At 35.1% G+C, this 16,061-nt stretch overlaps 1 protein-coding gene across 1 annotated transcript in view; it reads right to left on the bottom strand.

Moving 5' to 3' along the window:
• LRP1B (LDL receptor related protein 1B) overlaps positions 1 to 16,061 on the bottom strand; it is a 315,853-nt gene that overhangs the window by 244,307 nt on the left and 55,485 nt on the right. Inside the window, exons 14-16 of the mRNA XM_059878468.1 lie at positions 7,393 to 7,581; positions 6,395 to 6,543; positions 1,531 to 1,624 (exon numbers count right to left, since the gene is read on the bottom strand). Of these exons, the coding sequence (XP_059734451.1) occupies positions 1,531 to 1,624; positions 6,395 to 6,543; positions 7,393 to 7,581 (432 nt within the window). The remainder of the gene's footprint in view (positions 1 to 1,530; positions 1,625 to 6,394; positions 6,544 to 7,392; positions 7,582 to 16,061) is intronic.

The raw sequence follows: 16,061 nt of genomic DNA, 5'->3' as shown, positions 1-16,061 counted from the left end.
CTGAGCGAATTATCATGATTGACTGCAAGCATCTTCAACTTGACAGGTCAGTATTAGAGTGGCCTGTGGAGTGAACTATAAAAGGCTATCAAGGAAAAGTCTCCTGATTGTCTGTTAAAAGGTTTTATTTTAAAAATAAAAGTTTTTAAAAGACTTTATTAAAAAGTCTTTTAATAAAAAGTCTATTAAGAGACTTTATTAAAAAGTCTCTTGATTGTCTATCTTAGGTTACCAAGGGAAAGGGAAGTCGCTCAGTCGTGTCCGACTCTTTGCGACCCCATGGACTGCAGCCTACCAGGCCCCTCTTTCCATGGGATTTTCCAGGCAAGAGTACTGGAGTGGGGTGCCACCACCTTCTCCAATGAATGAGTCTACCTATTTGTAAAAATGTGGCTGATGAAAACAGTGCAATCACTAAGGTATCACACTGTGAGAGTTCAGTTGTCAAGAGGGAGCAACTCAAAGGACATCACACAATCTATAAACCAGCTGGAAGGAGTCATCCAGACTTTGCCCTGCCTAACCCTTTCTGGGTGATGATTAGACAAGTCCTCATAGATGATACACTGTGTGCAGAAGTGCTGATCAGAATCAGGTTTGGCATGGTACGCGACTGTATTGATGGTTTGAGTCACATCACTGTCTGGCTTGGGCTTTCTAATAAGGATCTGGCCCCCACCGGCAGCGACAAGCTTAATAAGGTTGTCCTTTGGATGGTTACCAAAGATAGATATAAATAAACAAAAAGCACCTAACCAAGCCAGGAGCTTCCCTGGTGGCTCAGAGTGTAAAACATCTGCTTGCAATGAGGGAGACCTGGGTTCCATTCCTGGGTCGGGAAGATCCCCTGGATAAGGAAATGGCAACCCACTCCAGTACTCTTGCCTGGAAAATCCCACGGACAGAGAAGCCTGGTAGGCTACAGTCCATGGGGTTGCAAAGAGTCAGACACGACTGAACGACTTCACTTCACTTAACCAAGCCAAATGTCAAGATATAATTGATAGCCACTTTAAGGCAACTATTGAGAGCACTATAAATTGCCTAAGAGCCAACTAATGACTTATACTGGAAAAATCTGACTTTTACAGACTTTTCAGTATTTTTAATACTGACAGGAAAGTTGAAGGGCTGTAGCCTTTAAAAGCAAGATTTCAGTCATTGAGTGGCATGCTGAAAACCTGCCCATTTTTGTTTCTAACTTAATGATATATCAAGTCAAAATCATGATGATTTTTCCTTTGTTGATCATTACATGAAGAGTTTAGTTATTCCACAAGTAAAAAAAAATCAAGAAAGTGAACACCAACACAAATTGCTGAGGTGTCACTGTAAATGTAATAGTGATCAGAGACATACACAAGATAATGCCAGAATTTTTGCTGTATTTTTAACTGGCAACATATAAAACCTTTCTATTCCAAGTTTGCAAAACTATCAGAAGCCAAAACTTATGATCTTGCTTCTGTTTTCCAGGTGGGGGAATTTAAGCTCTAAATTCTAAATTCCTACATCGGCCAGTGTACTCACGGCAGTCGTCTGGTTCATCAGATCCATCACCACAGTCATCCACGGTGTCACATTTCCACCAGAACGGAATACATTTATCAGTTTTGCAGCGAAACTTTGAGAAAAAGAAAAAATAAAGATTATAGAACTCAACTCATATATAATGGATATTTTAAAAACTCACCAGGACACAGCAGCCTAGCCTACCTTCCTGCTGCAAACATGAATGTAGTAGTCTTAGAGCATTCCACCATAGGAGTAATCGTACACCAAGAGCAAAATGACCAGTGAGGACAGCACTCTGTTCAAGAAAACCTCCTGAGATTTCCTGAACACAGACATGTTCATGAATTTACATATTGTCTATGGATCCTTTTCACCACTACAACAGTTTAGTAGCTCCTACAGTGACCATGTGATTCACAAAGCCTAAAATAGCTATTTTCTGACCCTCTACAGAAAAAGTTTACTGAACACTGAATATGGCTAAAAATCATCAGAGATGTCAGGAAGAGGTATTGAGTTGAATTCATTTTGCTAATTTGAATTAATTTAACTAATTTAATTTAGCAAATTTAATTAATTTGAAACGTTGTTCCTATTAACTTCTCACTGGCCAACTATACACAGTGACCAAGAAAACTCAGCCAATTTATTCCTTAGTGATCTCAGACCGTAACCTTGTCCTTTTGTCAGCAATATTCAGTTACAGTATATACTCATAAGATAGAGGGAACTAAAGAAAATCACATTTTCCATATAGAAAGTACATGCATCATAAATAGTTGCCATGAAAAAAGTCAATACACTTAGTAGATTTATTCTAGCACTTCAGATTTTTCCTTCTTCTGAAATTTGAAAACATTAAGATATTTTCTAAAATTTATTCCTTTTCAAAAAGAAAACAAATTCTATTGTAATTCCCATGTGAGTAACTAAAGTAAGGTGGCATTTATCTTAGCATGTTGCATGCCAGACAGATTTGTAACACAGAAATATATAAGCTAGGTTCAATTTTCTCTAATGAAAATGGATTACCAAGCTAAAGTTTGCTCATTTTAAATACTGTTACTATCTTTAAATAAGGCAGAATTTGATGCAAGCCTTTACTGAAACTGTCTGGATATTCTGGAGCTGAAGCATATATATATATATATATATATATATATATATATATATATATATGTAAAGAATCTACTTGCAATGCAAGAGACCTGGGTTCAATCCCTAGATTGGGAAGATCCCTTTGAAAGGGGAATGGCAGTCCACTCCTGTATTCTTGCCTGGAGAATCCTGTGGACAGAGGAGCCTGATTGGCTATAGTCCATGGGATGGCAAAGAGTTAGACACAACTGAGTGATTACCACACACATACATATATTATTAATATATATTAATAAAAGAGTAAGTCGCCCCCACCCAGTGGCAATATAAGAGAGAACAGAGCACTGAATTCAAGCGAAAATCTCCCAGTTCAACTGAGTTTCCCATATTTACTTAGCCTGTGGTCATGTTTCTTGTGGTTTTCATAAACTACCAGAGGAAGAATGTTACTATTATACATAATGACTGCTGGAGATATAAGGCTAACTCCAAAACCAATTGCCGTGAACAGTAAACATTTCCAGTCATTGCAGTATATCAAAGTACATTAGTAAGATGATTTCAAGTCTCCTGAGTATATTTCAAGCCCCTCTAATCAAGATTTAAAAAATACTTAAATGCATTTTTTAATTTTACTAAATATTTCTGGTTTAAATAAACATCCACTGTTGGAATGATGTACAACATGATGATTATGCTCGCCACTTCATTTTTAATAAGGACATAAAAAGGTTTTGAGTTAAGGGAAGGCTAGGCTAAAATATATTTTATTATTTCTTATGCTAAACTACATCATTTTATTCATTAGTCTCAGAGGAAGATTTCTTCTATTTTGTGTCTGGGTGTTTTTTTTTCATATTTAAATATAGTTACTTTAAAAAGATAAATGATAAATATAAATACAAAACATTCTTCATGGCAAATGCTCTTCAAGACTAATATCTTCATAAAATAAATTGCAGAATACCAATTATGCACAAGAATAAGCTATAAAAAATCTAAATGTTCCTACTAAAATGGATACATGGATAAAATGTAATTACTGCATGTAGTGAAATTTACTCAAAATAGGAACTGTCTCCACTAAAAATAAGTAAATTCATTTAAATTTATTAAAAATGTTCTAATTAAAAAGATTTAAATATAATATTTAAAGTGATTTATACTAGAAGAATGGGACCTAATTTTGATTTTTTTATCAGATTTTCATATGTTCATTTTCAATCCTAACAGAATTCTTAATGGTGTGATTTACCTATTTTATTTTTTTAAATCAATGATACTTGGGCATGTGTAATTGGCTGCAGCCACTCAATGATGACAAATAAAAATCCCTTAGTAAGATACATATCAAAATGCTTAAAGATATGATTCTGAAGTACACAAATTATCTGCTTCATTTGAAAATCTACCTCACTAAATATGGTGTTTTTATGAATTGATTTTTATGCAAGAAGTATACAGTATATCTTGTTTTCCTCCCTTTATATCAGAAAAGAATCAATGATAAAATGACTGTGTAAACCACAAGACTTATAGGGACAGCCACTCATTGACAGTGCAGCTGAAATGTTACTCTTCATTAACTTTTTTCTTAAAAATGAAGCAAAGTGATAACTGTTTTATTCAGGAAGTACTGAAAACAAAGATATCAGATCCATGATGTTCTGTTGTCACTGTTCTGCCTTGCTATAGTTTTTTTTTTTTTTTTTTAATTCATGGAAAACTCTATTGGGAGTATTTGAAAAATTATAAATATTTCAGTCATATAACGACTGATGCCAAATTGAGAAGTAATTTAGTTATATGAATAATACTTTTCTAGGTTCATTTATGTTTTCATTGAACTGACTAATCAGACTTTTTGCCATTGAGTATATATAATTCTAGGCTTTACTATCTTAGTAATTTGAATGTCACCACCTCAATGGACACGAGTTTGATCAAGCTCCAGGAGTTTGTGATGGACAGGGAAGCCTGGGGTGCTGCAGTCCATGGAGTCACAAAGAGTCGGACACGGTTGAGCGACTGAACTGAACTGAATTTGAAACATCTTACTCCTTTTCTGACTATAGCAAAGCTCAGGTTTTACTACATATGTTTTGCTGTTGAAGATTTTCATCTGTGTGTCAAGCATCCTTTGGCTTTATTTTCAGCTGGGTAAGAAGGCTCACTACATTGTAAGTGGCTTAGACAGGCGTCATTCCTAAGTCACCTACAACCTCAGTGTTGGGCCTCAATAGAGGGACTCTGATCAGCTCCAAATCAAGAGAATAGAGGTTATTTCAGAAGAATCCAGACGTTAAACTGAAAATGTGTCTAAATTAAGCAAAATTAACAAAACTTATAATTTTTTTCTTTAAAGATATGACTTCTCTCATATTTTACCTCTAGGTTGCTTATTTTATCTCTCATTGTGACAAATTTCTAGTTTTATAAAAGTATTGAACTTTGCTTATATAAGATTATAATTAAAGTGACCCTTTTTGCAAATAAAACAGAGACTGTGACATATGTTTTCAACTAGACATCAGACCCTCCTGATGGCAGCTCACACTAACTGCACACATACTCAAGTATAATCCAGTTGCACTGTAGGGCTAAGGTAAGAACAACAACACTTACTTTTCCCATGTAATCTTTATAACACATGCCTGGAAATATCATCATTCCCATTTAGAAGATGAAAAACCTGAGTCTTCAAGAAGTTAAGTATCAAAGCCAAGGTATTAAATAATTCAGCTTACTTAAAGCAGTCAGGGTTATCATCATATTGAGTCTGGCTTCAGAGTCTGCCCCCTTAACCACTCTACATATTGCTGAGAGGTTCGATCTTTTCTCTTGTGTAGTTCTTTAATGGGTGATCCTCATAGTCATAACTTAAGAGGCAGGTTGAGCTAGGATTAGCTTCTCTCTTTGAAAATAGACACACCCTAAGAGAAATTCAGTCTTTTGCCATAATGTCACTGCCACTGCTAGAATTGGAAAACAAACACATGCAAAAGACAGAATCCTAAGAATAAATTTAGTCACTCTTAAAAGGAAATCACATGATTTTTTTTGACAATTTTATCTTAAACAAGATAGTTACTCAAATATTAAAATCAAATGTTATAATGTCATACGACTTTTCTTCAAATTTTGGAAGTAAAACAGCTAAGTCTATGTAACTGCCATTAAGTAGAAAACATAACTTCTGAAATATACTGAAAATTATTACATTTTGAAGAGAAAGATTTCAGAAGGAAATTATTTAGATCATATAATTTTTAAATAAAAATATCTAGAAAATACTATAAAAACTATCTTTTCCATACCACTTAACTCTGTGGAATGAGACAGGGGTAGAGATGGTGATAGAGAACAGGTTACCTAGGAATTTTGTTTTCTTATCCTTAACCGTATGTCTCAATCACCCTGGCATCTTGGAATAGGTCAAATCTCTTCTGATGATTCTGCTGTGAGTGGACATTCTCCTATATTCACTCATGATTTGCATAGTTATTCTATGTAGGTCAGTGTAAGAATGGTCTCCATGTTTGTTTTGTCTTCCAATTGAACCCTATTTGTATTTCCTAAAGTCCCATTTTAACAATATGCATCAAATTGTTTTTCCCTTACTCTGTGGCCCTCTCTATAATGTATGAAATATTTATCTGATGTTATACCAAACCAAAAAAAATGATGTTTCAAAAATGGTTTAAGTAAACAAAACTCAGGCAGAAACTTTATAACAATTTGCTCATACAGGCCATGAACTAATTTCTAGAAGTCCACTCACCTGACTGGCTGTGCAGTTGGATAAGCAAGTCCTGTTATCAGCTGCAAGATAGAAGTTGGTGGGACATGCGCAGGTGTGACTCTTTCCAGGGGCTAAAAGGCACAGATGACTGCAACCTCCATTATTTATCGTACAGAGGTGTTTGAAGACTACAAGTAAGAAAGAAACAAAAAAAAAAAACATGATAATCAAGATTAATAACATAATATGCAATTAGAAATAAGACATTTGAGCTTCATAACATGTATTTGAATAGAATGTCATAATCAAGAACTCATCAATATTATAAATATAATTTTATTTTGCTACAAATTCTACTCATTATCCTATGACATTATTTTACCATTAAATAATTTTAAAAATGCATTTCTACTATAGTGAGTATCTTAGTAGGAAAAAAGTGTCCATCAGAAAAATAAACAGAGACTGGAAGTATTTTGGATGATTGTATACATAGGATTAGAAATATAAATGTAAAATAAAATAATGAAATGATGATCTATATCTGAGAGTACAGTAGCTCTCTTTTCCAAGCCAAATTTATGTTTTCAGCAAAATAATCAAAACTTTATTCCATATGGCCTGATAAAATTCCTACTAGACATATGCTTGATACATTTCTCATTTTTGGATCCCCAGAACTACTTAAATATAGTTTCTTTCACCTAGCACTCAAGAAACTGGAATCCTATAACCATTTTATAAATATATGATTTCAATAATGCAGTATTCATTTCTCCAGCTATATGTACTCATGTCATTTAGCTTAATATGATTTCAACAAATCAACATTCCTTGCAGTTTTATTGATCTTGAAACCATATCCCTTAACAGCAGCTTTTGATATCAGATGAATTCATTCTATACAATTATTCTACGCAATGAAATCTAATAATCTTTCTCAAAAATAAATTTACTCTTAACCCTAAAGGAAACAAAAATGGAATGTTACTAAAAGATGTTGATGCATTTATGGAAATCATGGAAAGAATAATTACCATCAGGTTGTCTATAAGAATGATACACCTGGATATCTGTGATGGCATGCCATGAGTTAATCAGTGAGAGTCTGTCTGCTCCCGAGGTTTTATGGGCACGGCTGAGTGACTTGGTTTTCCCATCAGTCCAGTAGATGTAGTCTTCAAACAATGTTAGTGCAATCACCCCTGGAATATCTTGATTAGGGACTGTAATAGGAGATGGTAAGATTAATGTTCAGTCTTGGAAGACTGCCAGTTAAAATATTCAATACTACATGGGCTGACAGATACAACTGCGACAGAACTTCATGTGAATAATTGCTGTGACAACCTGTCAGGCCAGCAAGGTTCTTTATTACCAGTTAAGAGAATGCAGGATCTAGTGCAGGAAGTTGCTTTGCTCAGGTTTAGATTGGTCCAACCACTGGGAAGAAAAATGAGTTCAGTCTCGCTTAAAGGTAAAGACTGCTTCACCAGAAACAAATAACATCCAACATTTAAAAACTATATATATGTATATCTCCATCCAGTTGTTTTTAACTAAAATCCTCCTTAAATCCACAGGTCACTGTACTGCTTCTGACACTTTTAAATGGACTAAAGTATATATCCAGGATGAAACATCTATCTACCTGGAGACAGAGTGACTACGAGACTACTATTAACCATTTTAGTCACTGAGGTTTTATGACTATTTTTACTTGCAAAATAAGCCAGGATCAGGATGGAGAAATATAAATGCGACAAATGACAATGTATCATGCAGATTTAACTATCATAAACCTGTATAGTTGCAGATTAAAATTGTTTTATAGTTATATGTTCATGACACAACTGGGTTTAAATGTCAATAGTAGATTGAGCATCACAAAAGTAAATTTTTCACTCAGAAGATTCCAGGGTCCTATCAGGTAAATAAGATGCAATAAATTTGTTTGGTGGTTTGGAGTTAAATCGTTTTAAAATGTGATAGAGGTTTCTTCAATTCTTTTTTTAAAAAACAATAAATAAAGAAAATGGAAATTGCCTAATTTGCACAAACATTCCAAAATATTTCTCAAGATAAATTTTCAGATCTACTTTTAGAAATCCTGCAAAGTGTTCATTAATGAAAAAGGGTACTATCTAGGTAATATGTTTAGATTAGATTTTAATGATAGAATTAATGTTTGATATTCAAGTCACTGAAAAACTAAAGAACTTAAAATATAATTCACTTTTTCCAGGGAGGTTTATAGTAATACTTTTTAAATGCTGGGTAAATTTATATTATTAACTAGAAGCAGCCATTTTGATCTAATAATTTGCTATTTTTACTCAGGTGGACCAAATATGATCGGAGAATTCACTATGACTAAGAAAATGTAGAAACAAAAGAAATAAGACTCACTGACTACTATAAATAATGCAGTGTCTAGTCAGAAATCCATCTCAGAACAGACTGTGCATATGAAGGATGTAAAAAAATTAAGAAAAATTCAGATGTGCACACTTTGATCAGAAACTCAAAGTGAATTATCCATGTAACTCCCAGACATGGAACCCATTGCCACAGTGATAAGTAAAATTGGATAAAGAAAGATGAACAGTAGGACATTTTACCAAAATGAATTATGTCTGAGTCATTTATATAAGCTATGCCCATTCTCCCCCTTCAGTTATATAAGTTCATTTCAGAAAGATAAACAAATATGGAAAAATGTTAATAATTGGATGACTCTTGGTGATATGTGATCATCAAAACAATCTTTCAATAAATGTGTTTGCTTGAAATTTTCCAAAATATAAACATTTTCAGAAAAAATGAAAGTCTCAGAAATATTCAACTCAGATTTCCTTAGATGACAAGAAAGTAATTACATCATTAATTAGGGATACAAAAGTTAATCACCACTTTATAGCAATCTCAGTCCACCAGAGATTTGATTAATTTCTATACAAAAGTGAACTTATTGTAGGAACTTGTCTTTTAGCATCTCAAAAGTAGCATAGTCTGTTGAAGTATTCAATAAGTAACTAAAGCTCACATTTATTCAGCCCATGGGTGCCAGAAAATAGGCCTCTGGTTCTCAATGAGTAGAGGAGGCAATTCTAGTCCCAGAAGGAAGATCAGGCCCAAGCATCGATAGTTCTGAGACTGAGAAACCTTGTAGAAAGATACCAACTTTGTACACCTATTCATTTAATACTCAAAACAGCTCCATCATGAAATAGTTGACCTCACTTTAAGATTAAAAAAAGCTAAGATAAAATCTGGAAAACAAGTAATTTGACCAGAAAGGATGGGGGGGGGGGGCGGAAACTAGTAAATGAAGATGTTGGTATTTGAATCTAATTCAGATTTGCAGGCTTCTGAGTTCTTTGCCACTTTAGTTACTAGCCATGACTTAGAGAAAGCCATCTGAGTGAGGTAAATATGGTTATGAACTGGATTGTGTCCTCTCAAAATTCATATGTTGAAACCCTAGACCTCAATATCCCTGTATTTAAAGATAGGGCCTTTAAAGAAGTAAGTGAGGCTAAATGAAGATCCTATGAGTGGGACCTTAATTCAATATAACAGTGTCTTTATAAGAAGAGAGCAACACCGGATGTGCACATACTGAGAAAAGGCCACGTGAAGGCCCAGCAAGAAGACAGTTAACTCACACAAGCCAAAGGCAGAGGCCTCAGGAGAAACTGAGCCTGCCACAACATCTTGATCTGGGACTTCCAATCTCCAGAACTATGAGAAAATACACGTTTATGGTTTAATCCTCCAAGGCTATGGCAGCCTTAGAAAACCAACACAAGCATTTAAAACAATGGGACTAATTTCTTAAGCTCCATGTGAAAATCATTTTTATTTAATTACTTGAAATCAGTTCCATTACTATCATTTTCAGACATGGGACAATTTAAGGTAAGGGCAAGTTTGCTACCTCTAAGTATGCAGTGACTGCCCACCAGAAACCCTGTTATCAGATAGTCATATAAGTAAATAGAGAACAGAAAGATGAACTCTTATTTCAGAGAAGAATGGCATATAGCTGAATGTGCAAAGCACATAGAAAAGTCAGGTGACAGTGAAGAAAAGTAGTCCATTTGACCAGTGACCATCTGTTTGATTCAATTCCTTGTGTGATATTGACAAAGAATAGGACTGTCACTAGTGGCTTTAAAAGCTCACTTCAGGCCTATTCATTGGGTTGCTCCTGCTAAGTCACTTCAGCCGTGTCTGACTCTGTGCGACCCCATAGACGGCAACCCACCAGACTCTGCCGTCCCTGGGATTCTCCAGGAAACAACACTGGAGTAGGTTACCATTTTCTTCTCCAATGCATGAAAGTGAAAAGTAAAAGTGAATTCGTTCAGTTGTGTCTGACTCTTTGCGACTCCGTGGACTGAAGCCTACCAGGCTCCTCCGTCCATGGGATTTTCCAGGCAAGAGTACTGGAGTGGGCTGCCATTGCCTTCTCCAATTCATTGGGTATACATGCTTATTTCCCAAACCACAAGCATCAAACACAGCCATCAGAGTCTCTCTTCTAGAGAAAATAAATGAAGTAAAAACATCAACAATGAAATCTAGTCTCACACCTCTGTAGCAATATAGTGGCTCCACCAAGCCACTAAGACACAGTGATGTGTTCCCTAATACCACAAACAATGCCAATAAAAATTAAGAAAAACAAAAGAGAGCAAAACAAACAAAACCCTTTACATATTGCGTTTTCCAGGGTTTGGCTCATAACTTGGCAGTATGCCTTCATTTCTTATTTAGAACCTAAAATTTCTTCACAAGAGTTATTTGACAAAGTTTCTGTGAAAAAATTCCTATTAACTGATAAATGATAAGCATAAATGAATGAATGCTATGCTTATTTTTCCATCAATTCATGAAGAGTTCAGACTACACTGGGAGTTAATAAGGTATTCTGAGCTTTATATATTTTGTTATGAGAAACATTCCTGATTTAGAATGAGAAAAGTAAAATTGCTTATTTTGGGTTGTATCTCTATTTACTTATTTTTACCTTATAGATACGTATGTACATGTATACATATATATGTGTGTAAGTCTATAACATATCTGTAATATATATGCAAGTGTGTGTTAGTCGCTCAGTTGTGTCTCACTCTTTGCGTACCCCGGGACTGCAGCCCACCAGGCTCCTCTGTCCATGGAATTCTGCACAAAAGAATACTGTAGTGGGTAGTGATTCCCTTCTCCAGGGAATCTCCTGACCCAGTGATTGAACCCAGGTCTCATGCATTGCAGGCAAGCTCTTTACCATCTGAACCACCAGGGAAGCCCACAATATATTTGCATAGTATATACATATATGTATTTTATATACATATACATAATACAGAGCAACAAAAAGATGTCTTGCAATGTAATTTGGTAGTTAGCAGAGCTGACAAAATTATATATATATATTTATGAAATATGATGTTGTGAGGGAAACATTTAACAAACAAATTCTTACTAAGATATCATTGATTTTATGAAAAAAGTAGTCAATGTTTTCTCAAAATGATAATGGTTATCCTTTTCAAGAGAAAAATAATATGCCCCCCTTTCAAACATAAGACTGCCTTTGTTTAATTAAAAGAAAGATGCAAAAAATAAATGCAAAGAAACTTTCATTTTACAGGTATTCAGCAGACATACAAAAGACAGAAAAAACAGAAGTGTTGTGTGGGCTGCAGTTTAACAGGTACTTATTATATATTTGAAAACTATTTTAAAGCTGCTTTCTGTAGTGAGACCTCTGTTCTGTGTAACAGCATTATTTATTGTACTGTTCCAGCATTCCACTCAAGCACTAGGCTCCTAATTTTTATTTCATATACTACATGTATCAGAAGAAAGAATTTGATATTTGGCAAAAAATAAGGAAATATTCTTTTGTGGAGTTTTTCCCTGTTAGTCTAGCTGGATGCAATCCTGATTAGGTTCCTAGTGATTACAATAAACAGAAAAATTGAAAGTACAGAATATGCTTTCAGCTTATCTGTTGCCTCACAGTTAGAGGTACGCTATTACAATACTCTTGATTATTATTATTCATTTTTTTGAATATTATTTATCATGCTAAATAATCGCATTCCTGGATAATACCAATCTAATTTTATATTTTGGACTAACCTAGTTTAAATACTTAAGAACAAAATGAACCAATAATACAAAACTCATCTTTGGTTGGTTTAAAATCTCATAGTTGGTGTTTGGGGTAAGATATTGCATTGGAATAACGGCAGACTCAGATCAACCTTGAATATTCATTGGAAGGACTTATGCTGAAGCTGAAGCTCCAACACTTTGACCACTTGATGCGAAAAGCCAGCTCACTGGAAAAGACCCCGATGCTGGGAAAAATTGAGGACAAGAGAAGGGGACGAGACAGGGGAGATGGTTGGATGGCATCAACAACTCAATGGACTTGAGTAGACTCTGGGAGATAGTGAAGGACAGGGAAACCAGGCATGCTGCAGTCCATGGGGTCACAAAGAGTTGGACATGACTTAGTGACTGAATAACAACAACAAGTTTTGATCTTAAATAGAAATTATAGTTAGTACTTAAATAGAAATTTTACTACTGCTGTATGTTTTTTCTTATTTTTTCTCTAAGATTTACTTCAAGGATATAAGTGATATTTTAAAATATTATACAGAGCAAATTTTACTTTTTTAATTTAAAAACTATTATAAATATTTTTAAAAGAAGAAAAAAATTCATAGAATGTAACCACCAAATTATATAGTTATTTTTATGAAAGAATTAAAATTACAGAGTAACTTGAATGATGATTTTTTCTTTTGGTTATAAGAATTTATGTATTGTTTGGAAAACCTCAATGATCTGATAAAGTCAACCTGACCCTCATGCTATACTTACAGTTTGGAAGCCTAATGTCATAAAACTTTAAAATCAATAAACATATCAAATAAAATATTTATGTTAAATTATATCATGTTTTGATTTTTAATATATTTTAAGACTTTCCATTTTTCTTAACTTTGGTGCCATTGCACATTTCTTCACACTTGAAACATAACAAAATTAGTCTAACTCCTCTCATTACATTTAAACTCTTCCAGTCTTTTTGTGTCAGCCAAGTTTCCTATAGTAAACAGGGAACACATTTTTTAATGATAATTGAGAAGACTTTAATTGAATGAAGTCCGTCTTTGTACAAGGGATTATATTATTTTCTCAATACAATTTACAGAAGTGTGGCTAAGGAACTGATGATAGATTAAGACCTTTCCTAAATCTGTTACCAGAAGCTGGTTAAAACTGTAGTGAGGGTAAAAGAGCCACCTACCCAGAGAAGACCTGGGAGAGGGCATGGCAACCCACTCCAGTAATCTTGCCTGGAGAACCTCACGGGCAGAGCAGCCTAGTGGACTACAGTCCATAGACTGGCAGGCAATGGGCCTACAAAAAGTCAGACATAACTAAAGCATCTAGGCACATGTGCACCAATGGCAGAGGACAAGTGGTGGAGGAGCTCAGCCCCTGCTAAACCACTGTGGTTGGGCATGGAGGGAAAGGGGATTAATGAATACTCTGGCTTCTTTCTTCTTCCACTCTTTAATCTCCTGTCAATTCTTCCCATGGTTTAAATCCAATGAGGCTGAATGGTAAAAGAGCCGGGGTGATGCACTCCACAGAAGTCATCTTTCTAGCACACGGAGCATGGAAAAGATACAAAGGTAGAGAGACTAGAACTCCCTCCAGGTAATGCTTCCAATAGTTTTTTTTTTTTTTTCCATCTTGCATATCTCTTCCTGAATGAAAACCCTCAGTGATAGCCATTTTCCATGCAGTACTATACAAGCTATTTCAGTTCAGTTCAGTTCAGTCGCTCAGTCATGTCCGACTCTTTGCGACCCCATGATTCGCAGCATGTCAGGCCTCCCTGCCCATCACCAACTCCCAGAGTTCACTCAGACTCACGTCCATCGAGTCAGTGATGCCATCCAGCCATCTCATCCTCTGTCATCCCCTTCTCCTCCTGCCCTCAATCCCTCCCAGCATCAGAGTCTTCTCCAATGAGTCAACTCTTTGCATGAGGTGGCCAAAGTACTGGAGTTTCAGCTTCAGCATCATTCCCTCCAAAGAAATCCCAGGGCTGATCTCCTTCAGAATTTAGCTTGACTGAAATAGGCTGACTCAGAAGTGAAGATCAGGATCTTCACCAATCCTCTTTTCTGAGACCTTGACACTAACAATTTCCCCAACTTCTTTCTAAAAGGATAATGTGCAATACAGGATGTAGAGAAGTCAGAGCATGAATTTAAAAAGTAGAACATGAAAACCAAAAAGGAAGAAATTAAACAAACAAACAAACAAAAAAACAATTACCATTCAAAAAATGAGGTGAGATGAATCAAGGGCTACAGAAGGAGTGTAGGCTGATAAACAGATGATGAAATTAGAAGATGGAAGAAACTGGTTTAACATGTCAAAGAAAGTGGAAGATTCATGACTGTGGTGAGTATATGGGTGAATAATAGTTTTTAGTTTATGAAGAGTAATGGAGGGGAGTGGGTGGAGTGCAAAATGGCCACCGTATACTAATTTCCAGACAATGACTGCTGCTGAATCAGTAGCTTTAGTTACAAATGTCCCATCAAAAACAGTATGCTTTATGCACCCTTTGGGTCTAGGACATTCGTTCTTTTTTAGTAATTATGCATCCACTTCAGTGTTATTATCTTGCAGAAGATTTTTTAAAAATAATTATTTCCTCAGAACCATCTACAACAGGCTACAAAATGTTCCAGTTAACATTTGCTCCATGAACATTTGAACATTTGGCTACTCTTTAATACAACCATACATAATGGAAACAATACTTAAAAAAAAAAAATTCAGGCAAATGCATCCATAATCCATTGTTAAAAATGAAGAAATGCATTAAAAAATGGTAGAAACACTAAGAATAATCAACATTAACAAATATGATGACAAAATGTTCAAAATTTCTTTTTTCCAACAAAAATAGCATCTTTCAATAAGTTCATCCATCACTGAGGCCCTGAAGAGGAGTAAAACTAAAGTTCTTCCATTCAGCATATGTCATAACATAGCAGATATGAGCTAATTCTACCAGGGTGTCTATTATATGTGGCTGATTTTGAATACTGATTAAATGTCCAAATAAAAGTTATGTGTTCCTCTTTAATGCAGTAGTTTACAGTGGGACCCTTACATCTATAAACTTTTTAAATAAATGTAATATATGGTGGTAAATTATAGAAATTACTTAGAGCCCTTCCTTAAATTAAAGCCATTATTAAAAGGCAGAAGGCATTGTTTGCCTATCCTTTTCCAGAATTCCTTGCCTCCTTTTGTCTACTCATCGCCTCAAATAATATATACTTTCTACATAGATTAGGAATATTTAGCTTAATATAATTTAATCCTTTTCCCTTCCTCACTTGTTGTTCAGTTACTAAATTGTGTCCAACTCTTTGTGACCCCATGGATTGTAGCCAGCCAGTCTTCCTTGTCCTCCGTCTCCTGGAGTTTGCTCAAGTACATATCCATTGAGTCGGTGATGCTGTCTAACCATCTCATCCTCTGACACCCTCTTCTTATTTTGCCTCCAATTTTTCCCAGCATCAATGTCTTTTCCAATGAGTCAGCTTTTTGCATCAGGTGGGCACAGTACTGGCCTCACTTGTCT

The sequence above is a fragment of the Bos taurus genome, chromosome 2 (assembly GCF_002263795.3).
Source record: "Bos taurus isolate L1 Dominette 01449 registration number 42190680 breed Hereford chromosome 2, ARS-UCD2.0, whole genome shotgun sequence".
Taxonomy (NCBI): domain Eukaryota; kingdom Metazoa; phylum Chordata; class Mammalia; order Artiodactyla; family Bovidae; genus Bos; species Bos taurus.
Note: the sequence above shows the minus strand (reverse complement) of the source record. Positions and strands in the feature narration are given on the sequence as shown.